The 24,814-nt window shown below is 46.2% G+C and overlaps 1 protein-coding gene across 1 annotated transcript in view; it reads left to right on the top strand.

The window, feature by feature from the left end:
- ALMS1 (ALMS1 centrosome and basal body associated protein) overlaps window positions 1–24,814 on the top strand; it is a 157,082-nt gene that overhangs the window by 117,615 nt on the left and 14,653 nt on the right. The window contains exons 15-16 of the mRNA XM_088458886.1: window positions 173–347; window positions 836–899. Of these exons, the coding sequence (XP_088315012.1) occupies window positions 173–347; window positions 836–899 (239 nt within the window). The remainder of the gene's footprint in view (window positions 1–172; window positions 348–835; window positions 900–24,814) is intronic.

The raw sequence follows: 24,814 nt of genomic DNA, 5'->3' as shown, positions 1-24,814 counted from the left end.
CTGTTGTCTCAGTAATCAGAACCACAGTGGTTGCAGACAGACAGCTTCCAGATGTATCATGTATGTTGAAGGCTTCATATCCACGTACATGGCATGGACTATGGGAAGCACACACACGTGACCTGTTGGTGATCTCGTTACCAGCGTTAATGCCAATATTCTTCCGTGTTAGGAATCTCTGAAGACTCACCGGCCGGATTTCATCTTCCGTTCCGGGGAGCGGGTGAAACGTTTGCGTCTTCTTGCCAAGGAGCGTAAGTTGCAGCAAATGTTCCAGTGTGAGCGAGAGGAGCTCTTCAATCGGCCGGCGAGGGGCAGAGTCTCCAGGCGCCCGAATCCCTATAAAGGTGACTAGGAAATATTCTATCTACGACTTCCTATAGAGCTTCCTATTAATTCTCACTGCATTGTCATCCTATGGCGGCCCTGTCAGACAAAGGCGCGTCCTTACCCCCATTTCCTTCCTACCTATATATCTGTCTGTCATTACCCAGTTTTGTTCTATCAATGTTGACAATTGTAAAGCGCAACGGAATATTCTGCGCTATATAAGAAACTGTAAATATAAAAAATAAATTTCCTGCCAGCAGTGAGTGGGATGTAGTCAGTAAGTGAGTGATGATTGCTGGAGCAGGATTCTCAGCAGTAAATATATTGCTGACGAGAAGCTCCATCCTCCTTTATACAACATTATACTGACCCCCACCTGAAGCCAACAGCAGAGCTCTGACAGCCCCATCTCCCCTGACAGCCCCATCTCCCCTGACAGCCCCATCTCCCCTGACAGCCCCATCTCCTCTACACTTCAATCACCTCTCACACTCTTATTGTTTAGATTCCAGAAGATTCCAGCGGAACTGTACCATCCCGAGGGGAGAGATGATCGCAAGGTCCAGGAGGTAACACAATACTGGGGCTGCAGAGACTGTACGGACTGAGGATATGGGGCTGCATATACTGTATACATCTATATCTGATACAGAGACTGAGGATATGGGGCTGTATATACTGTATACATCTATATCTGATACAGAGACTGAGGCTATAGGGCTGCATATACTGTATACATCTATATCTGATACAGAGACTGAGGATATAGGGCTGCATATACTGTATACATCTATATCTGATACAGAGACTGAGGATATAGGGCTGCATATACTGTATACATCTATATCTGATACAGAGACTGAGGATGTGGGGCTGCATATAATGTATACAACTATATCTGATACAGGATATGGGGCTGCAGTGACTGTATACATCTATATCTGATACAGAGACTGAGGATATAGGGCTGCATATACTGTATACATCTATTTCTACTTCAGGGTCCATAGGGGGTCCACAGGGTTGACCTTGGGGTATAGGTTGGGAACCAAATCCGGGCACCACGCAGTTAAAGCTTTTAGCTCCCAGGATGCACTTGGGTCCACTCTCCCTATAACCCCACCCCCAAGCCAGAGGCACCTCAGTTTAAGTTGGTGCCCGGCCGGAATCGGGTCACCGTTTAGTGCAGTGGGGAGCTGATTAGCAGCCCCTAAGCTTTATTTTTTCTAAAGGACAGAGTTTTTTATTTTTCCTTTGGATTCTTCAGAGCGGCAGCGTCAGACTGTCCATAGGACGTTTAAGCTGCCGCTCCGTCACCCCGCTGGTGCTGAGACGCCAGTACAGATCTGGGGATCTCAGCGGGACCCCAGAGTCTGTACTAGCCGGACTCTGCGGGCGCCCAGGACTGCTGCCGGATCCACGGGGAGCAGGTAAGGCGCGGGTCACCGCTTGCGGTGATCCGCGCATTTGAAATGCAGTCCTGTGCCTCCGGTCTCTGGGGACAGACCGGAGGCGCCGGCAGTGGCGGCGGGCCCCCCATACCCCGTGTGTCCACTAGACCACCAGGGACTTAGTGTTCGGTGCAGGGAGCCGGCGTCCCGGGGGTTAATAGCCGGCCAGGGGAGACAGCCTTCCCTGTTACAGAGGCTCCTCCCCTCAGCTCAGCGCGCCTTTCAGTATCTATAGTCTGGCGTCGCTGAGCTGCTTCCTCCGCGGGCCACGCTTCTTCTGAGGTCTCCAGCGGCCATTTTCTCTGTGGTGCAGCAGAAATCTCTGGAGATGGCAGTGAGTCCAGTCCCCCTGCGTACCTCACCATCAGGTCAGTGTACACAGCGCTGTAGCCTTCCCAGACACTGAATCTGGGTAAGTTGCATGTAGTGTAATAGTGCAGTATATTATATGACATGTTTATGTATATATCTGCATTGTATGTGACTTATGCTAGTGCTGACTGTACTTTATTCTCTCACCTGTCAGTGTATATCTATCCCTTTCCTTATCTGCCCTAATACAGCTGTACTTGGGGTGGTTCTGAGACCTCACATTTATATACTTGTTAATATTTGTGAGGTTTGTCACATACTGTTGCGTGCTGCACGTTGCCATATTTTGAGTGGAACTGTGTGTTGCATACGCTGAAAATGGGTCCCTGCAGCTAATTTTTAGTTTCAGTCAGGACCAGTATAGCGCTGCTTGATCACAAGGCTTGGTCAGATATGTCTGACCAGGAGATAGAGCGTTATACTGCACCCATTTTTACTATCCTGCAAGCCATGTGCTGCAGGTGTTAGTGCGGAGGATTTAACTCTTAAAGGGTTCTGTATGTGGCGTCATCGGGTGCCGGCCCCTTTCACGACCCCCTTGGGCGGTTTGTTTTCTCGGGATCCTCTTAATTGCGGATCGCCGGGCGGGCCCCATTGTTGTACCTCACTTGGGGTTACTTCACCATACTGCCCTTTTTCATCTCAGGGTATCTCGCAGTTTCTTGCACTCTTCGCCTGTGACACAGACTACCGCTCCCTACAGGGGTTTTTCGAGTATATGAATTCCCCCTGGTGCCACAATAGTCTGTCATGCCCCTTGCAGGGATTACCACAACAGCCACCCTGGGTGGATGTCGTTTTTCTATGAAACGCAAATTGGCGTGGTTGACGCCCTGTGCTTACTTCCCACTTGGCTCTACCGTGAACTGGATACTGTTTTGGGCTCTTTCCCTCTTACACGGGGGGAAGCCTATCTCAAGTATTATTATCCCTGTTTTAGGGCTGGTAGCAGGTCCATTCTGCACCTGTATCATACACCCTCAGTATTACGTGCCTTTTGGGTCCCTGTTGCTGACTAGCGGGTGGATCGCATGGCGGGACTCTGGCTGTTGCCAGATATGAGGTATTACAACAGTGTTTGGTCTCCTGTCCCAAATTCCCTGAGGGTCATCATGAGCCCCTCCTGGGGTGGATGGGCGTGTTACTCGTCGGATTACAGACGTTACTACGCATCCCATTCCTGCGTGGTCGGATTCTTCTGATCCGTAGGTGGTAACTCTGCCTGAAATCAGTATACTCGCTTTCAGGGGTTGTTACCCATCCTACCATGGCGATAGCATGGTTGGTTAATACTATTGCATACTGAGCTGATGCATTTGTAATGTTTTTTCCCCTCCAACACGTCTGGGGTTCAAATGTATTTGGTTGCTCACGTAATATATGCAGTTGTCATAGGTGGACATGCCTATATTGGATACCAGCTCCTAATTTTCAGAGTTCCGGCTGCGACGGTATCCTCCGTAATACCCTATGGCTGCGCTCTGGGAATGCAGAGGTGCAGATACCATCTATAGGGTATATCTTGTTGGGTCCTGACCTTGACAGTGGCAGTACAAATTTCCCGCCGTCAGCTATGCTCACTACGGGGCCTCAGACTATTAAGTCTTTTTGTCCTCTGGGTCAGCCTAAAGGTCTGTTTCTTCATAGACTGTCGGCCTTTACAAGGGCCAACATATCCAGTTCCGAGCAGACCTGGACTGCCAGCCGATCCTGCTTCTGAACCTACGGATATATCGTCAGCCTGACGAGACAGGCCTACCACTGGGAGATGGCGATTTCTCAGTTTGCCCGGTACTAGTGTCTAGTTGCCGCGGCTACGTGGGTAGGAGGGTACGCACTCTCTTTGCTCAGGCGGCCTATTTCCATGTGATGGTACGCAGGCCCTTATTCGGAACAGGGCCTTACAAATCCAGAAAGCTATACAGTTGTTGCGGTAAGCGGAGCTAATTGGGCCATCCCCACTTTCTCAGCGAGGGACTGGTTGTTCTGCTTTCTTTCTGGTGCAGTGGGTGAATGGTCCTCTTTGGCCTATTCTCTGTCTCAATTCCCCGAACCAGTTCCTAAAGCTACCTGGGCTCAGGAAGCAATCCCTATGCTCCATCATACTATGTTTGGAACCTGGGGACTTTATGGTATCACTGGATATACAGGAAGCGTGCCTACGGGTACTTACAGAGACCTTACCTCAGCATGGACTGAGGTTTGCTATATCACAGCACTTACGATTTTTCGGGCTCTGCCTGTTGGGACTGCTCAGCCCCACAGGGGTTTACCAGCGTTTTGGATTTTCTGACAGTTCTTCTGTTCAGTATATCCCAATGCTCCTGTACCTGGATGGCCTCCTGCTCTTAGCAGGATCACCGGGGTACTTTACAGCCGGGTCTGACTGACTGACAGGGGGGTTGACTGCAGACGTTTAATCAATGGGGAAAAAGTCCTCCCTGCATCCCTCTCTGGGTATTCTTCACCTAGGAGCCCTGCTGGATTCTCAGAATCTGAGAATTCTTCTGGCATAAGACGGCATCTCCACTCTTCCATTAGGAGTACATGGATGTCTGCGCAGTCGACATATGTCTTTACACTCTGGGATGCATGGTCCACTATTCAGTGTCTGCCTTTGGAAGGGTGGAATGGGCTTAGTTCCATTCCAGGCCTTTCCATAATTGGCTTATCTCCAGATGGAACAAGTTATTTCTGTCTGATCACTGTTCAAACGATGATGCTCTCCCCGGAGGCAAGTCGGTCCCTTTTCGGGTGACTATGGCCATCTCGTCCAGGGTATTCTTTGCTAAGGACAGTGTCTGGTTCGCATCCATTTCAGTGCAGTTGGATGTCTGTCGATTCCACCCTGTCAATTAACTGGTTGGAACTTTAGCCTGTCTTGGGCCTTCACTCTGGCATAACCCTTGTTTCCCGGTGAACCTGAAAAAGTTCAGTCCGACAGGGTCAGAACAGTGGCTTCCTTTTTAGCAATACTGTTCGTTGGGTGGCAATGTCAGGTATGTCATACATTCGGACATTGTCTGAGGGTCTCCTCCCGACCATCTCGACAGTGTTCATTTCAGGTGCTCTCCATTGGTAAGCGGGAGTCCTCAGCCGTCACGACGTGCATCCAGGGGACTAGTCTCTTCCCCAAGAGAGGTTTCATCTCCTGGTGAGCAGGGGGGGGGGGTCCTCCTGAGGTGACCCTCATGGCCTTCTGACTCTATCACACTATGGTGTTACAGTCCAACTCTGGGGATTCTGAAGCAACCTTCAGTGACTCTTTGTCGGTGAAGTAGTTCTTCCAATTTGTGTACCTGTGTTCTCCGGTCTCCATTCTTCCTCGAGGGAAGTGTTTCAATCGAGACGGAGATGCTTTCCTGCTGGTGGCTCCTGATTGCCCCAGATGTCAGGGGTACTTGGTTTTTTGGAGTCTCTCCATCGATACTCCATTCCTGATGCTTCACTGCCCAGACCTGTTGTCTCAGGGTCCTGGGGTTTGTCTTGGACCTGGGTCGTTTGTCTTTGACTGCGTCCCTACAGTGGTCTTACGGCTTCCCTGGCTTTGTCATCGTTGGAATGATTAGAGCACATGGATCAGTTTTTGCTGGGACCTACCACAAACTGTGGCAGCCATAATTCTTATGGTATTATACCTGTCGATATGATCCTCTGGTGTCCAGGATTTCCAGATATTCTGGCATTCCTTCCGGCTGGCTTGGGTTTCACCCTCGGCCTGGCCTTCCTGACAGTGCGGATCTCTACACTGTCAGTATGATTAAGATATGGAATTGCTCCGCTCTGGTATCCAGTTCATCCTTTGGAGTGTTTTCTGGATTATGCCTCCATTTGTCCTCCCTAGGGACTCCTTGGGAGTTAGTAGTGGTTCTTCGTTGACTCCGGGGAAAGTTAATGGAACCGCTGGTTGTGATTGCCATTACATGGTCTATTGCTTTGGCTTTCTCTCAGGGAGTTTATATCACCCAGGTGAGTGTCGGAATTGGGAGCGTTCTCATGTGGCTCCCTCTTCTGGAGGGCATCTTGTCAGGGTGTGAGTTGCTCTCACCCTGTGTTTCTTCTTAGTGATTTTTAGGTTCCATATTATTCTGGAACTTATGGTGAGGCCATTCAGTCCCCGGTCTTATCGGCTGGTGTGGCCTCATTGACTCTGGTCCGGCCTCTGTGGATTTATGTGATCCGTTCAAGTTCCTGACGGAAATCGGACTCCTTATTGGTGGTCTGAGATTTCTGGTTTTAACAGGAAAGGATGGCCGGCCTATGGCCAAATGTTGGCTGGACGGCCTCGTATGTCTTCTTCAGGGGCCTACCCATGGGTAGGCCTTTCTGTTGTTGATGCTTGTTTTTTCTCGGGCCATGTAACCCTCGTGGGTGGCTCGCTGTGGCGCCTTGGCTGTTTTGCCTTGCTAGATGGCCACGTGGTCTTCTGCCCACACCTTTTTAAGGTTCTAGGCATTGGTTTCCTTTGCCTCTCCGGATGCTTCCTTTTTGGCGGCGGATTCTCCTCTCAGCACAGGAGCGTCCCCTCCCTTGGTTGAACTGCTTTGGGACATCCCCAAGGTCAACCCTGCGGACCCCCTATGGACCCTGAAGTAGAAAACAAGAGATATGGTAAGAACTTACCTTTGTTATCTCTGTTTCTACGAAGTCCATAGGGTCCACAGGGCGCCCGCCCTGACGCACCTGGCTTCAAATGGGCTGTGTGGCTGGTCACCGGTTTTCCGTCTCCCATTTCTGTGAGTATGGTTATCGAGTGTTCCAGTTTTCTCTCTCTTTTTTTCTCCTCCTCCGGCCTTTGGCTACTTACAAACTGAGGTGCCTCTGGCTTGGGGGTGGGGTTATAGGGAGAGTGGACCCAAGTGCATCCTGGGAGCTAAAAGCTTTAACTGCGTGGTGCCCGGATTTGGTTCCCAACCTATACCCCAAGGTCAACCCTGTGGACCCTATGGACTTCGTAGAAACAGAGATAACAAAGGTAAGTTCTTACCATATCTCTTGTTATCTGATACAGAGACTGAGGATATAGGGCTGCATATACTGTATACATCTATATCTGATACAGAGACTGAGGATATAGGGCTGCATATAATGTATACATCTATATCTGATACAGAGACTGAGGATATAGGGCTGCATATACTGTATACATCTATATCTGATACAGAGACTGAGGATATAGGGCTGCATACAATGTATACAACTATCTGATACAGGATATGGGGCTGCATATACTGTATACATCTATATCTGATACAGAGACTGAGGATATGGGGCTGCATATACTGTATACATCTATATCTGATACAGAGACTGAGGATATAGGGCTGCATATACTGTATACATCTGTATCTGATACAGAGACTGAGGATATGGGGCTGCATATACTGTATACATCTATATCTGATACAGAGACTGAGGATATGGGGCTGCAGAGACTGTATACATCTATATCTGATACAGAGACTGAGGATATAGGGCTGCATATACTGTATACATCTATATCTGATACAGAGACTGAGGATATAGGGCTGCATATACTGTATACATCTATATCTGATACAGAGACTGAGGATATGGGGCTGCATATACTGTATACATCTGTATCTGATACAGAGACTGAGGATATGGGGCTGCATATACTGTATACATCTATATCTGATACAGAGACTGAGGATATGGGGCTGCATATACTGTATACATCTATATCTGATACAGAGACTGAGGATATGGGGCTGCATATACTGTATACATCTGTATCTGATACAGAGACTGAGGATATGGGGCTGCATATACTGTATACATCTATATCTGATACAGAGACTGAGGATATGGGGCTGCATATAATGTATACAACTATATCTGATACAGAGACTGGGATATAGGGCTGCATATACTGTATACATCTATATCTGATACAGAGACTGAGGATATAGGGCTGCATATAATGTATACATCTATATCTGATACAGAGACTGAGGCTATAGGGCTGCATATACTGTATACATCTATATCTGATACAGAGACTGAGGATATAGGGCTGCATATACTGTATACATCTATATCTGATACAGAGACTGAGGATATAGGGCTGCATACAATGTATACAACTATCTGATACAGGATATGGGGCTGCATATACTGTATACATCTATATCTGATACAGGGACTGAGGATATAGGGCTGCATATACTGTATACATCTATATCTGATACGGAGACTGAGGATATGGGGCTGCAGAGACTGAGGATATAGGGCTGCATATACTGTATACATCTATCTGATACAGAGACTGAGGATATAGGGCTGCATATACTGTATACATCTATATCTGATACAGAGACTGAGGATGTGGGGCTGCATATAATGTATACAACTATCTGATACAGGATATGGGGCTGCATATACTGTATACATCTATATCTGATACAGGGACTGAGGATATAGGGCTGCATATACTGTATACATCTATATCTGATACAGAGACTGAGGATATGGGGCTGCAGAGACTGTATACATCTATATCTGATACAGAGACTGAGGATATAGGGCTGCATATACTGTATACATCTATATCTGATACAGAGACTGAGGATATGGGGCTGCATATAATGTATACATCTATATCTGATACAGGGACTGAGGATATAGGGCTGCATATACTGTATACATCTATATCTGATACAGAGACTGAGGATATAGGGCTGCATATACTGTATACATCTATATCTGATACAGAGACTGAGGATATGGGGCTGCATATACTGTATACATCTATATCTGATACAGAGACTGAGGATATGGGGCTGCATATACTGTATACATCTATATCTGATACAGAGACTGAGGATATGGGGCTGCATATACTGTATACATCTATATCTGATACAGAGACTGAGGATATGGGACTGCATATAATGTATACATCTATATCTGATACAGAGACTGAGGCTATAGGGCTGCATATACTGTATACATCTATATCTGATACAGAGACTGAGGATATAGGGCTGCATATACTGTATACATCTATATCTGATACAGAGACTGAGGCTATAGGGCTGCATATACTGTATACATCTATATCTGATACAGAGACTGAGGATATAGGGCTGCATATACTGTATACATCTATATCTGATACAGAGACTGAGGATATAGGGCTGCATATACTGTATACATCTATATCTGATACAGAGACTGAGGATATAGGGCTGCATACAATGTATACAACTATCTGATACAGGATATGGGGCTGCATATACTGTATACATCTATATCTGATACAGGGACTGAGGATATAGGGCTGCATATACTGTATACATCTATATCTGATACAGAGACTGAGGATATGGGGCTGCATATACTGTATACATCTATATCTGATACAGAGACTGAGGATATGGGACTGCATATACTGTATACATCTATATCTGATACAGAGACTGAGGATATGGGGCTGCATATACTGTATACATCTATATCTGATACAGAGACTGTATCAGATATAGATGTATACAGTATATGCAGCCCCATATCCTCAGTCTCTGTATCAGATATAGATGTATACAGTATATGCAGCCCCATATCCTCAGAGATTGGGATATAGGGCTGCATATAATGTATACAACTATATCTGATACAGAGACTGGGATATAGGGCTGCATATACTGTATACATCTATATCTGATACAGAGACTGAGGATATAGGGCTGCATATAATGTATACATCTATATCTGATACAGAGACTGAGGCTATAGGGCTGCATATACTGTATACATCTATATCTGATGCAGAGACTGAGGATATAGGGCTGCATATACTGTATACATCTATATCTGATACAGAGACTGAGGATATAGGGCTGCATACAATGTATACAACTATCTGATACAGGATATGGGGCTGCATATACTGTATACATCTATATCTGATACAGGGACTGAGGATATAGGGCTGCATATACTGTATACATCTATATCTGATACAGAGACTGAGGATATGGGGCTGCAGAGACTGTATACATCTATATCTGATACAGAGACTGGGATATAGGGCTGCATATAATGTATACATCTATATCTGATACAGAGACTGAGGCTATAGGGCTGCATATACTGTATACATCTATATCTGATACAGAGACTGAGGATATAGGGCTGCATATACTATATACATCTATATCTGATACAGAGACTGAGGATATAGGGCTGCATACAATGTATACAACTATCTGATACAGGATATGGGGCTGCATATACTGTATACATCTATATCTGATACAGGGACTGAGGATATAGGGCTGCATATACTGTATACATATATATCTGATACAGAGACTGAGGATATGGGGCTGCAGAGACTGTATACATCTATATCTGATACAGAGACTGAGGATATAGGGCTGCATATACTGTATACATCTATATCTGATACAGAGACTGAGGATATAGGGCTGCATATACTGTATACATCTATATCTGATACAGAGACTGAGGATATAGGGCTGCATATACTGTATACATCTGATACAGAGACTGAGGATATGGGGCTGCATATACTGTATACATCTATATCTGATACAGAGACTGAGGATATGGGGCTGCATATACTGTATACATCTATATCTGATACAGAGATTGGGATATAGGGCTGCATATAATGTATACAACTATATCTGATACAGAGACTGGGATATAGGGCTGCATATACTGTATACATCTATATCTGATACAGAGACTGAGGATATAGGGCTGCATATAATGTATACATCTATATCTGATACAGAGACTGAGGCTATAGGGCTGCATATACTGTATACATCTATATCTGATACAGAGACTGAGGATATAGGGCTGCATATACTGTATACATCTATATCTGATACAGAGACTGAGGATATAGGGCTGCATACAATGTATACAACTATCTGATACAGGATATGGGGCTGCATATACTGTATACATCTATATCTGATACAGAGACTGAGGATATGGGGCTGCATATACTGTATACATCTATATCTGATACAGAGACTGAGGATATAGGGCTGCATATACTGTATACATCTGTATCTGATACAGAGACTGAGGATATGGGGCTGCATATACTGTATACATCTATATCTGATACAGAGACTGAGGATATGGGGCTGCAGAGACTGTATACATCTATATCTGATACAGAGACTGAGGATATAGGGCTGCATATACTGTATACATCTATATCTGATACAGAGACTGAGGATATAGGGCTGCATATACTGTATACATCTATATCTGATACAGAGACTGAGGATATGGGGCTGCATATACTGTATACATCTGTATCTGATACAGAGACTGAGGATATGGGGCTGCATATACTGTATACATCTATATCTGATACAGAGACTGAGGATATGGGGCTGCATATACTGTATACATCTATATCTGATACAGAGACTGAGGATATGGGGCTGCATATACTGTATACATCTGTATCTGATACAGAGACTGAGGATATGGGGCTGCATATACTGTATACATCTATATCTGATACAGAGACTGAGGATATGGGGCTGCATATAATGTATACAACTATATCTGATACAGAGACTGGGATATAGGGCTGCATATACTGTATACATCTATATCTGATACAGAGACTGAGGATATAGGGCTGCATATAATGTATACATCTATATCTGATACAGAGACTGAGGCTATAGGGCTGCATATACTGTATACATCTATATCTGATACAGAGACTGAGGATATAGGGCTGCATATACTGTATACATCTATATCTGATACAGAGACTGAGGATATAGGGCTGCATACAATGTATACAACTATCTGATACAGGATATGGGGCTGCATATACTGTATACATCTATATCTGATACAGGGACTGAGGATATAGGGCTGCATATACTGTATACATCTATATCTGATACAGAGACTGAGGATATGGGGCTGCATATACTGTATACATCTATATCTGATACAGAGACTGAGGATATGGGGCTGCATATACTGTATACATCTATATCTGATACAGAGACTGAGGATATGGGGCTGCATATACTGTATACATCTATATCTGATACAGAGACTGAGGATATAGGGCTGCATATACTGTATACATCTATTTCTACTTCAGGGTCCATAGGGGTCCACAGGGTGACCTTGGGGTATAGCTGGTTCCTGGATCCTCGGGCACCACGGAGTTAAAGCTTTTAGCTGCTCCCAGGATGCACTTGGGTCCAACCTCCCCTATACCCCGCCCCCGAGCCACATGCACCTCAGTTTAAGATGGTGCCCGGCCGGAGTCGGGTCACCCTGCGGGGGGGTCTGCAGGAGCAGCCCCCTAAAGCTTTTTTAACTTAGTTAAATTTATTTATTTTTTGACTACAGTTTTTTCTTTTTCTCCAGAGCGGCAGCGATGGGCTGTCTGTACAGACGCCCACGCTGCCGCTCCTTCTCCCTGCTGGCGCCGCAACGCCAGCACTGAACTGGGGATCGCGGCCGGGGAAGCCAGAGTCTGTACTAGCCGGACTCTGGCTTCCCCCGGGACTGCTGCCGGAAGACGCCGGGGAGATCAGGTAAGCCGCGCACCGCTGATTAGCGGCGGTGCGCGGGTAATGCCTTTCATATGCAGTCCCATGCCCCCGGTCTAGGGGACGGACCGGGGGCGCTAGCGGTGGCGGCGGGCCCCCCCTCCATCGGAGGCATACCCCGCCAGACCACTAGACCACCAGGGTAATTAAGCGGCAAGCGGGATGCCGCAACCTTGGGGGTTAAATATGCTAGCCAGGGGAGGAAGCCTTCCCTGTCAGCGGCTCCTCCCCTCAGCTCAGCGCGCCTTTCAGCTCGGAGTCTGGCGTCGCTGAGCTGCAGCTATTCGGGCCACTCCTCCTCTGAGGTCTCCAGCGGCCATTTTCTTACTGGCAGCGTGGATACTCTCAGGGAGCACGCGGACCGGTCCCTCTGTGTACCTCTCCCCCGACAAGGACAGTGTACACAGCGCTATAGCCCTCCCAGACACTGAATCTGGGAGGTTGATTGTAGTGGAAAGGTGCAGTGAGTATATCTTCCTGCATGGTATGTGACTTTTGCTAGTGCTGCCTGTCTGTGTCTTTTTTCTACTTACTGTCAGCCTGTACCTATCCCTTTCCTTCTCCTACAAGCCCTACAGGTGTGCGGGGGAAGGGTGTTTCTACTGACCTCACCTATATAGATCACGTATTTGTGAGGTCCGTCACATACAGTTGTGTGCTACACGGTGCCATATTGTGGGCTGTTGTTCAGCACACTGGTGAGTGCGCACGTTTTCTTCCTAAGTCATGTCTGAGGAGGAGATTGAGCACTCCGGGGCTCCAGCATTGTTCTCCTGCAGGCGCTGTTCTGCAGGAGTGGATAGGGAGGATTTGTCACAGGGCGGCCTGTGCGGACGGTGCCAGGCGGTCCCTGGTACGTCTAAACCTCCCATTTCGCAGGAGCCACCATGGGCGATGTTTTCCCAGGTGCTGGTGTCCATCGCGGACCGTCTGTCGGTCCCGACTGCCGCCCCTACTAGGGCGTTGCCCCAGCCTGCCATCCCCCATTCCCCGGGTGTCCCACAATTATTGCTGACTCCCCCGGGGTCTCAGCCTGTTGGTCCCTATGCGGGGTTGCCAATGTATATTCAGTCCACCCCTGTGGCACAGCCGGCTGTGGTGCCGTTTCAGGCTCCTGTGACAGCTCCTCCACCCTGGGTGGATGCGCTTTCCCACACTGTCCAAGATTTGGCGGCATCATCTTCGGCTTTTCAGTCGATGTTGCGCAGTGACGTGCCCTCCAGGGCGTCTAAACGCTCAGTCATGGCACAGGCTGCGCATCTTTCGGATTCTGAGGGGTTCTCGGATGATGGTGAGGTACAGGATGACTCAGCCTCAGATGCCTCAGTCCAGGAGGTAGACACTAAGTCTTCCATCAATGTGCGGGCTCTGGTTAAGGCGGTGCGGACAAAATAGTAGATACCCTGGCAAAATCCAAGTCAGCCTTCCTCCCTTCAGCTACTACACCTGCTAAGGTCCGGAGCTCGGCGTTTCGTTCCTTTCGGGTTCAGGGCAAGGCAAAGGGTCAGTCCTTCCCGAGGCAGTCCGCACCCAAGACCGCCTCAAAGCCAAAGAAGCAAGCCTGGAGTGCTAGGCGCCCTTCTTCCAAGCCAGAAGATAAGCCTTCTGCGTGATGGGACGGGCCTCCCTCTGGGGGACCCCAGAGTGGGAGGCCGACTTCTTCAATTCGCCCAGTGCTGGCACAATACCACCACGGATGCCTGGGTGCGAGAAGTGGTCTCCCAGGGGTACGCCCTGTCTTTTCGGCACAGGCCGCCTTGCCAGTTTTTTTGCACAAGTCCTTCTCAGGACAAAACCAAGGCCTTGCAGGTTCAGGAAGCCATAGAGGCCTTGCTGACGGCGGGGGTCATTATACCCGTACCACAGTCTCAACGTGGGATGGGGTATTACTCTACGCTGTTTCTGGTGCAGAAACCCAATGGCTCTCATCGCCCCATCCTCAATTTGAAGTCCCTGAACAGGTTTCTCAGGGTTCCCAAATTCAGGATGGAAACTTTGCGTTCCATCATACTGGCGATGGAACCGGGGGATTATATGGTCTCCCTGGATATCCAGGACGCCTACCTCCATGTGCCTATAGCAACATCGCACCAACGGTTTCTGCGGTTTGCTATTCTTCACAACCACTACCAATTCAGGGCTCTACCCTTTGGTCTCTCCACGGCACCAAGGGTATTTACCAAGGTGATGGCGGTCATGGCGGCTCACCTTCGGAGCCAGGGGATACGGTTGCTACCGTATCTAGACGACCTCCTCTTGCTGGCAAGCTCCCCGGAGGTACTGATCCAGCATCTCCACCTGACGGTCGCTTGTCTACAGGCGCACGGCTGGTTGATCAACTGGAAGAAATCCTCCCTCATCCCATCACAACGGATGGTTCATTTGGGGGCCCTGCTGGACTCTCGTCAGCAACGGATTTTTCTGACTCCAGAGAAGGTCTCCTCCTTACAGCTGCGGATTCACAGTTGTCTGAGCAGTGGCAGAGTGTCGGTGCACTCTGCGATGAGGGTTTTGGGGTCCATGGTGTCGGCATTCGACATGGTGGAGTTTGCCCAGTTCCATTCCAGGCCCCTGCAGGGGCTGATTCTTTCAGAATGGAACGGATTGCCACACAGGATCCGCTCTCAGATGCTGGTGTTGTCCTCGGAGGTGCGTCTGTCCCTAGCCTGGTGGCTGCAGACAGCGCATCTCCTGGAGGGGCGCCCCTTTTGGATCCCGGAATGGGTTCTGCTCACGACAGATGCCAGTCTCCGGGGTTGGGGGGCGGTGACAGGCTCCTTGTCACTTCAGGGTCGTTGGTCGGCGGAGGAAGCGATTCTTCCCATCAACATCCTGGAACTGCGGGCAGTATACAGAGCCCTGCAGTCGTCCGGCACCGCTCTTCACGGAAGGGCCGTTCAGGTGCAGTCAGACAACGCCACCACGGTGGCGTACATCAATCACCAGGGAGGGACTCGCAGTCGAGCTGCGATGTCGGAGGTGTCCCGCGTCCTGGCTTGGGTGGAGCGCTATCTTCCAGCTCTCTCTGCAGTTTTCATCCCAGGAGTCCTCAATTGGGAGGCAGACTTCCTCAGCCGTTACGATGTGCATCCCGGGGAATGGTCGCTTCATCCAGAGGTATTCCAACTACTCGTGGACAAGTGGGGGCTGCCAGAGCTGGACCTGATGGCGTCCCGTTACAATCACAAGCTGCCTGTGTACGGGTCAAGGACAAGGGACGCAGGCGCAAGTCTGATAGACGCGCTGTCGGTGAAATGGCTGTTTCAACTGGCTTACTTGTTCCCTCCGATATCTCTGCTGCCTCGGGTCCTGCGCAAGTTCAAACAGGACGGAGGCACACTGATCCTGGTGGCCCAGAAGGCCGTGGTACTCCGATCTGCGGAGCCTGTCCATCGACGCTCCGTACCTCCTACCTCAACGGCGGGACCTGTTGTCTCAGGGGCCCTGTCTTCACCCGGATCTGGGTCGACTATCTTTGACGGCGTGGCTCTTGAGACAGCCGTCCTGAGGTCTCGGGGCTTTTCTAGCTCCGTTATTACCACCATGCTGAGGGCGCGCAAGCCTGCTTCCGCGAGGATCTATCACAGAGTGTGGCACACTTACTTTCAGTGGTGCGAGGCCAGAAACTATGATCCCCAGGTGTTCCGAGTTTCGCGTATTCTGGCTTTCCTTCAGTCCGGTTTGGACTTAGGATTACGTCTTTCTTCACTGAAGGTACACGTGTCTGGTCTGTCGGTGTGGTTCCAGCGCAGGATCGCTGCTATGCCGGACGTACACACCTTTTTCCAGGGTGTTTTGAGAATCTAGCCTCCCTTTGTGCCACCTGTGGCCCCGTGGGATTTGGCGGTGGTTCTTAGGGCCTTACAGGGTCCTCCTTTTGAGCCCTTGGAGTCAGTGGAGCTCAAGTGGCTAACTTTTAAAACTGTTTTCCTCTTGGCAATTGCTTCTGCCAGGAGGGTTTCAGATTTGGGGGCGCTTTCTTGTCGTCCCCCTTTTCTGATTTTTCATCAGGACAGAGCGGTGCTTCGCACTCGTCCTGATTTCCTGCCTAAGGTGGTTTCCAGGTTCCACATTAATCAGGAAATTGTTGTACCAGCCTTTCAGTCACCTGATCTTTCGGCTGGGGAGACTTCCTTAGACGTTGTAAGGGCACTCCAGGTTTATGTGGACCGGACTAGTTCTGTGAGGAAGTCGGATTCTTTGTTTATCCTCTTTGGTTTTCACAAGAGGGGTTGGCCTGCCAACAAACAGACTCTAGCCCGTTGGCTTCGTTCTGTTATTATTGAGGCTTATATGCAGGAGGGTTTACCTGTTCCAGCCTCTGTTAAGGCTCATTCCACTCGGTCCGTGGGCCCTTCTTGGGCTGCTAGCTGTGGCGCCTCTGCTGTTCAGCTCTGTAAGGCGGCCACCTGGTCTTCCATTCAGACCTTTTTGAGGTTCTATGCGTTTGACACCTTTGCCTCTCAGGATGCATCCTTTGGGCGCCGGGTTCTCCTATCAGCACAGGAGCGTCCCCGCCCTTAGTTGGACTGCTTTGGGACATCCCCAAGGTCACCCTGTGGACCCCTATGGACCCTGAAGTAGAAAACAAGAGATATGGTAAGAACTTACCTTTGTTATCTCTGTTTCTACGAAGTCCATAGGGTCCACAGGGCACCCGCCCTGACGCACCTGGCTTCATATGGGCTCTGTGACTGGTCACCGGTTTTCCGTCTCCCATTTCTGTGAGTATGGTTCTTGTGTGTTCCAGTCTTCCTTCTCTCTGTTTCGTCTCCTCCTCCGGCCTGGGCTGCTTACCAACTGAGGTGCCTGTGGCTCGGGGGCGGGGTATAGGGGAGGTTGGACCCAAGTGCATCCTGGGAGCAGCTAAAAGCTTTAACTCCGTGGTGCCCGAGGATCCAGGATCCAGCTATACCCCAAGGTCACCCTGTGGACCCTATGGACTTAGTAGAAACAGAGATAACAAAGGTAAGTTCTTACCATATCTCTTGTTATCTGATACAGAGACTGAGGATATAGGGCTGCATATAATGTATACATATATATCTGATACAGGATATGGGGCTGCAGAGACTGTATACATCTATATCTGATACAGAGACTGAGGATATAGGACTGCATATACTGTATACATCTATATCTGATACAGAGACTGGGATATAGGGCTGCATATAATGTATACATCTATATCTGATACAGGGACTGAGGATATGGGGCTGCATATACTGTATACATCTATATCTGATACAGGATATGGGGCTGCAGAGACTGTATACATCTATATCTGATACAGAGACTGAGGATATAGGGCTGCATATAATGTATACATCTATATCTGATACAGAGACTGAGGATATAGGGCTGCATATAATGTATACATCTATATCTGATACAGAGACTGAGGATATAGGGCTGCATACAATGTATACATCTATATCTGATACAGAGACTGAGGATATAGGGCTGCATATACTGTATACATCTATATCTGATACAGAGACTGAGGATATAGGACTGCATATAATGTATACAACTATATCTGATACAGGGACTGAGGATATAGGGCTGCATATACTGTATACATCTATATCTGATACAGAGACTGAGGATATGGGGCTGCATATACTGTATACATCTATATCTGATACAGAGACTGAGGATATAGGGCTGCATATAATGTATACATCTATATCTGATACAGGATATGGGGCTGCAGAGACTGTATACATCTATATCTGATACAGAGACTGAGGATATAGGGCTGCATATAATGTATACATCTATATCTGATACAGAGACTGAGGATATAGGGCTGCATATAATGTATACATCTATATCTGATACAGAGACTGAGGATATAGGGCTGCATACAATGTATACATCTATATCTGATACAGAGACTGAGGATATAGGGCTGCATACAATGTATACATCTATATCTGATACAGAGACTGAGGATATAGGGCTGCATATACTGTATACATCTATATCTGATACAGGGACTGAGGATATAGGGCTGCATATACTGTATACATCTATATCTGATACAGAGACTGAGGATATAGGACTGCATATACTGTATACATCTATATCTGATACAGGATATAGGGCTGCATATAATGTATACAACTATATCTGATACAGGATATGGGGCTGCATATACTGTATACATCTATATCTGATACAGAGACTGAGGATATAGGGCTGCATATACTGTATACATCTATATCTGATACAGAGACTGAGGATATAGGGCTGCATATAATGTATACATCTATATCTGATACAGGATATGGGGCTGCATATACTGTATACATCTATATCTGATACAGAGACTGAGGATATAGGGCTGCATATAATGTATACATCTATATCTGATACAGGATATGGGGCTGCAGAGACTGTATACATCTATATCTGATACAGAGACTGAGGATATAGGGCTGCATATAATGTATACATCTATATCTGATACAGAGACTGAGGATATAGGGCTGCATATAATGTATACATCTATATCTGATACAGAGACTGAGGATATAGGGCTGCATACAATGTATACATCTATATCTGATACAGAGACTGAGGATATAGGGCTGCATACAATGTATACATCTATATCTGATACAGAGACTGAGGATATAGGGCTGCATATACTGTATACATCTATATCTGATACAGGGACTGAGGATATAGGGCTGCATATACTGTATACATCTATATCTGATACAGAGACTGAGGATATAGGACTGCATATACTGTATACATCTATATCTGATACAGGATATAGGGCTGCATATAATGTATACAACTATATCTGATACAGGATATGGGGCTGCAGAGACTGTATACATCTATATCTGATACAGAGACTGAGGATATAGGGCTGCATATAATGTATACATCTATATCTGATACAGAGACTGAGGATATAGGGCTGCATATACTGTATACATCTATATCTGATACAGAGACTGAGGATATGGGGCTGCATATACTGTATACATCTATATCTGATACAGAGACTGAGGATATGGGGCTGCATATACTGTATACATCTATATCTGATACAGAGACTGAGGATATAGGGCTGCATACAATGTATACATCTATATCTGATACAGAGACTGAGGCTATAGGGCTGCATATACTGTATACATCTATATCTGATACAGGATATGGGGCTGCAGAGACTGTATACATCTATATCTGATACAGAGACTGAGGATATAGGGCTGCATATAATGTATACATCTATATCTGATACAGAGACTGAGGATATAGGGCTGCATATACTGTATACATCTATATCTGATACAGAGACTGAGGATATGGGGCTGCATATACTGTATACATCTATATCTGATACAGAGACTGAGGATATAGGGCTGCATATACTGTATACAACTATATCTGATACAGAGACTGAGGATGTGGGGCTGCATACAATGTATACATCTATATCTGATACAGAGACTGAGGATATAGGACTGCATATACTGTATACATCTATATCTGATACAGGGACTGAGGATATAGGGCTGCATATACTGTATACATCTATATCTGATACAGAGACTGAGGATGTGGGGCTGCATATAATGTATACATCTATATCTGATACAGGATATGGGGCTGCAGAGACTGTATACATCTATATCTGATACAGAGACTGAGGCTATAGGGCTGCATATAATGTATACATCTATATCTGATACAGGATATGGGGCTGCAGAGACTGTATACATCTATATCTGATACAGAGACTGAGGATATAGGGCTGCATATAATGTATACATCTATATCTGATACAGAGACTGAGGATATAGGGCTGCATATACTGTATACATCTATATCTGATACAGAGACTGAGGATATAGGGCTGCATACAATGTATACATCTATATCTGATACAGAGACTGAGGATATAGGGCTGCATATACTGTATACATCTATATCTGATACAGGGACTGAGGATATAGGGCTGCATATACTGTATACATCTATATCTGATACAGGATATGGGACTGCATATACTGTATACATCTATATCTGATACAGAGACTGAGGTTATAGGGCTGCATATAATGTATACATCTATATCTGATACAGAGACTGAGGATATGGGGCTGCATATAATGTATACAACTATATCTGATACAGGATATGGGGCTGCAGAGACTGTATACATCTATATCTGATACAGAGACTGAGGATATGGGGCTGCATATACTGTATACATCTATATCTGATACAGAGACTGAGGATATAGGGCTGCATACAATGTATACATCTATATCTGATACAGAGACTGAGGCTATAGGGCTGCATATACTGTATACATCTATATCTGATACAGGATATGGGGCTGCAGAGACTGTATACATCTATATCTGATACAGAGACTGAGGATATAGGGCTGCATATAATGTATACATCTATATCTGATACAGAGACTGAGGATATAGGGCTGCATATACTGTATACATCTATATCTGATACAGAGACTGAGGATATAGGGCTGCATACAATGTATACATCTATATCTGATACAGAGACTGAGGATATGGGGCTGCATATACTGTATACATCTATATCTGATACAGAGACTGGGATATAGGGCTGCATATAATGTATACAACTATATCTGATACAGAGACTGAGGATATGGGGCTGCATATACTGTATACATCTATATCTGATACAGAGACTGAGGATATAGGGCTGCATATAATGTATACAACTATATCTGATACAGGATATGGGGCTGCAGTGACTGTATACATCTATATCTGATACAGAGACTGAGGCTATAGGTCTGCATATACTGTATACATCTATATCTGATACAGAGACTGAGGATATAGGGCTTCATATACTGTATACATCTATATCTGATACAGAGACTGAGGATATGGGGCTGCAGAGACTGTATACATCTATATCTGATACAGAGACTGAGGCTATAGGGCTGCATATATTGTATACATCTATATCTGATACAGAGACTGAGGATATAGGGCTGCATATAATGTATACATCTATATCTGATACAGGATATGGGGCTGCATATATTGTATACATCTATATCTGATACAGAGACTGAGGATATGGGGCTGCATATACTGTATACATCTATATCTGATACAGAGACTGAGGATATGGGGCTGCAGAGACTGTATACATCTATATCTGATACAGAGACTGAGGATATAGGGCTGCAGAGACTGTATACATCTATATCTGATACAGAGACTGAGGATATGGGGCTGCATATACTGTATACATCTATATCTGATACAGAGACTGAGGATATAGGGCTGCATATAGTGTATACATCTATATCTGATACAGAGACTGAGGATATGGGGCTGCAGAGACTGTACACATCTATATCTGATACAGAGACTGAGGATATGGGGCTGCAGAGACTGTACACATCTATATCTGATACAGAGACTGAGGATATGGGGCTGCAGAGACTGTACACATCTATATCTGATACAGAGACTGAGGATATGGGGCTGCAGAGACTGTATACATCTATATCTGATACAGAGACTGAGGATATGGGGCTGCAGAGACTGTATACATCTATATCTGATACAGAGACTGAGGATATGGGGCTGCAGAGACTGTATACATCTATATCTGATACAGAGACTGAGGATATGGGGCTGGAGAGACTGTATACATCTATATCTGATACAGAGACTGAGGATATGGGGCTGGAGAGACTGTATACATCTACAGTCAGGTGCATAAATATTGGGACATTGACAGAATTCTCAGATTTTGGCCTCTATTCACCTCCACAATGGCTTTGAAATGAAACAAACAAGATGTGCTTTACCTGCAGGCTTTCAGATTTAATTTGAGGGTAATTACATCCAAATCAGGTGAACGGTGTAGGAATTACAACACTTTCTAGATGTGTCTCCCACTTTTTAATGGGCCAAAAGTAATGGGACTATCAAAGCAAAAGCTATTTCATGGACAGGTGTGGGCTATTCCCTCGTTATTTCATTATCAATTAAGCAGGTAAAAGGTCTGGAGTTGATTCTAGGTGTGACATTTGCATTTGGAATCAGTTGCTGTCGACTCTCAATATGAGATCCAAAGAGCTGTCACTATCAGTGAAGCAAGCCATCATTAGGCTGAAAATCAAAACAAACCCATCAGAGAGATAGCAAAAACATTAGGTGTGGCCAAATCAACTGTTTGGAACATTCTTAAAAAGAGAGAACGCACCGGAGAGCTCAGCAACACCAAAAGACCCGGAAGACCATGGAAAACAACTGTGGTGGATGACAGAAGAATTATTTCCCTGGTGAAGAAAAACCCCTTCACATCAGTTGGTCAAATCAAGAACACTCTCCAGGAGGTAGGTGTATATGTGTCAAAGTCAACAATCAAGAGAAGACTTCACAAGAGTGAATATAGAGGGTTCACCACAAGATGTAAACCATTGGTGAGCCTCAAAAACAGGAAGACCAGATTAGAGTTTGCCAAACAACATCTAAAAAAGCCATTACAGTTCTGGAACAACATCCTATGGGCAGATGAGACAAAGATCAACTTGTACCAGAGTGATGGCAAGAGAAGAGTATGGAGAAGGAAAGGAACTGCTCATGATCCAAAACATACCACCTCATCAGTGAAGCATGGTGGTGGTAGTGTCATGGCGTGGGCATGTATGGCTGCCAATGGAACTGGTTCCCTTGTATTTATTGATGATGTGACTGCTGACAAAAGCAGCAGAATGAATTCTGAAGTGTTTCAGGCAATGTTATATGCTCATATTCAGTCAAATGCTTCAGAACTCATTGGACGGCGCTTCACAGTGCAGATGGACAATGACCCGAAACATACTGCAAAAGCAACCAAAGAGTTTTTTAAGGCTAAAAAGTGGAATGTTATGCAATGGCCAAGTCAATCCCCTGACCTGAATCCGATTGAGCATGCATTTCACTTGACGAAGACAAAACTGAAGGGAAAATGCCCCAAGAACAAGCAGGAACTGAAGACATTTGCAGTAGAGGCCTGGCAGAGCATCACCAGGGATGAAACCCAGCGTCTGGTGATGTCTATGCGTTCCAGACTTCAGGCTGTAATTGCCTGCAAAGGATTTGCAACAAAGTATTAAAAAGTGAAAGTTAGATTTAGGATTGTTTAGTTTGTCCCATTACTTTTGGCCCCTTAAAAAGTGGGAGACACATATAGAAACCGTTGTAATTCCTACACCGTTCACCTGATTTGGATGTAATTACCCTCAAATTAAATCTGAAAGTCTGCAGGTAAAGCACATCTTGTTTGTTTCATTTCAAAGCCATTGTGGTGGTGAATAGAGGCCAAAATATGAAAATTCTGTCACTGTCCCAATATTTATGCACCTGACTGTATATCTGATACAGAGACTGAGTCAGCTGGTCTCCCGGCTCCTGCACTGTGACTCTGGTCAGCTGTTCTATGCAGCTGACTGGGGTCACAGTGCAGGAGCCCGGGAGACCAGCTGCCCGGAGCCCCAGAGGACATCACCGAACACCGGCCCTGAACTCGGGTAATTTTTTTTTTTTTTTTTAGTGAACAGCTTGTGGTCATTAACCCCACACAGCTGATCACTGGGGCCGGCTTCCAGCTCTTCTCTGCCTATTAGAGATGGCGTTATCCAGGGTTTCCCCCGGTTCCCCGACTCCTGCTCTAAGTGGCATTATTATCACAGGGCTTCCCCCGGTAATTTTTCACATTTTATTTTAAGTAACTATGACAGATCGCATTTCCCATTATAAGTATGGGAAATGCGATCTGCTTACTAAAAATGTGATAATTAGGGTCCGGAGTAGACTTTTCCGAATTCTACTCCAATTGCCCTTTAGTAAATTTATGTGATACTAAAATAGTACATGACACCTGCTGGTGGCATAAGGGCACGGATGGTATCATGCCAGTGGAGGAAACAGAACTGATCTATGGGGGATTGATGACATTAGTTTTTTGGGGCTGCTAGAATAGACATTGGTTGGTGTACAAATAGGAGCATGTGACCTAACAGCCAAGTGATTA

This window comes from Taudactylus pleione, unplaced genomic scaffold (assembly GCF_031769625.1).
Source record: "Taudactylus pleione unplaced genomic scaffold, aTauple2 ptg000861l, whole genome shotgun sequence".
Classification (NCBI taxonomy): Eukaryota; Metazoa; Chordata; class Amphibia; order Anura; family Myobatrachidae; genus Taudactylus; species Taudactylus pleione.
The sequence above is the reverse complement of the archived record's forward strand: the minus strand, read 5'-3'. Positions and strand labels throughout refer to the sequence as shown.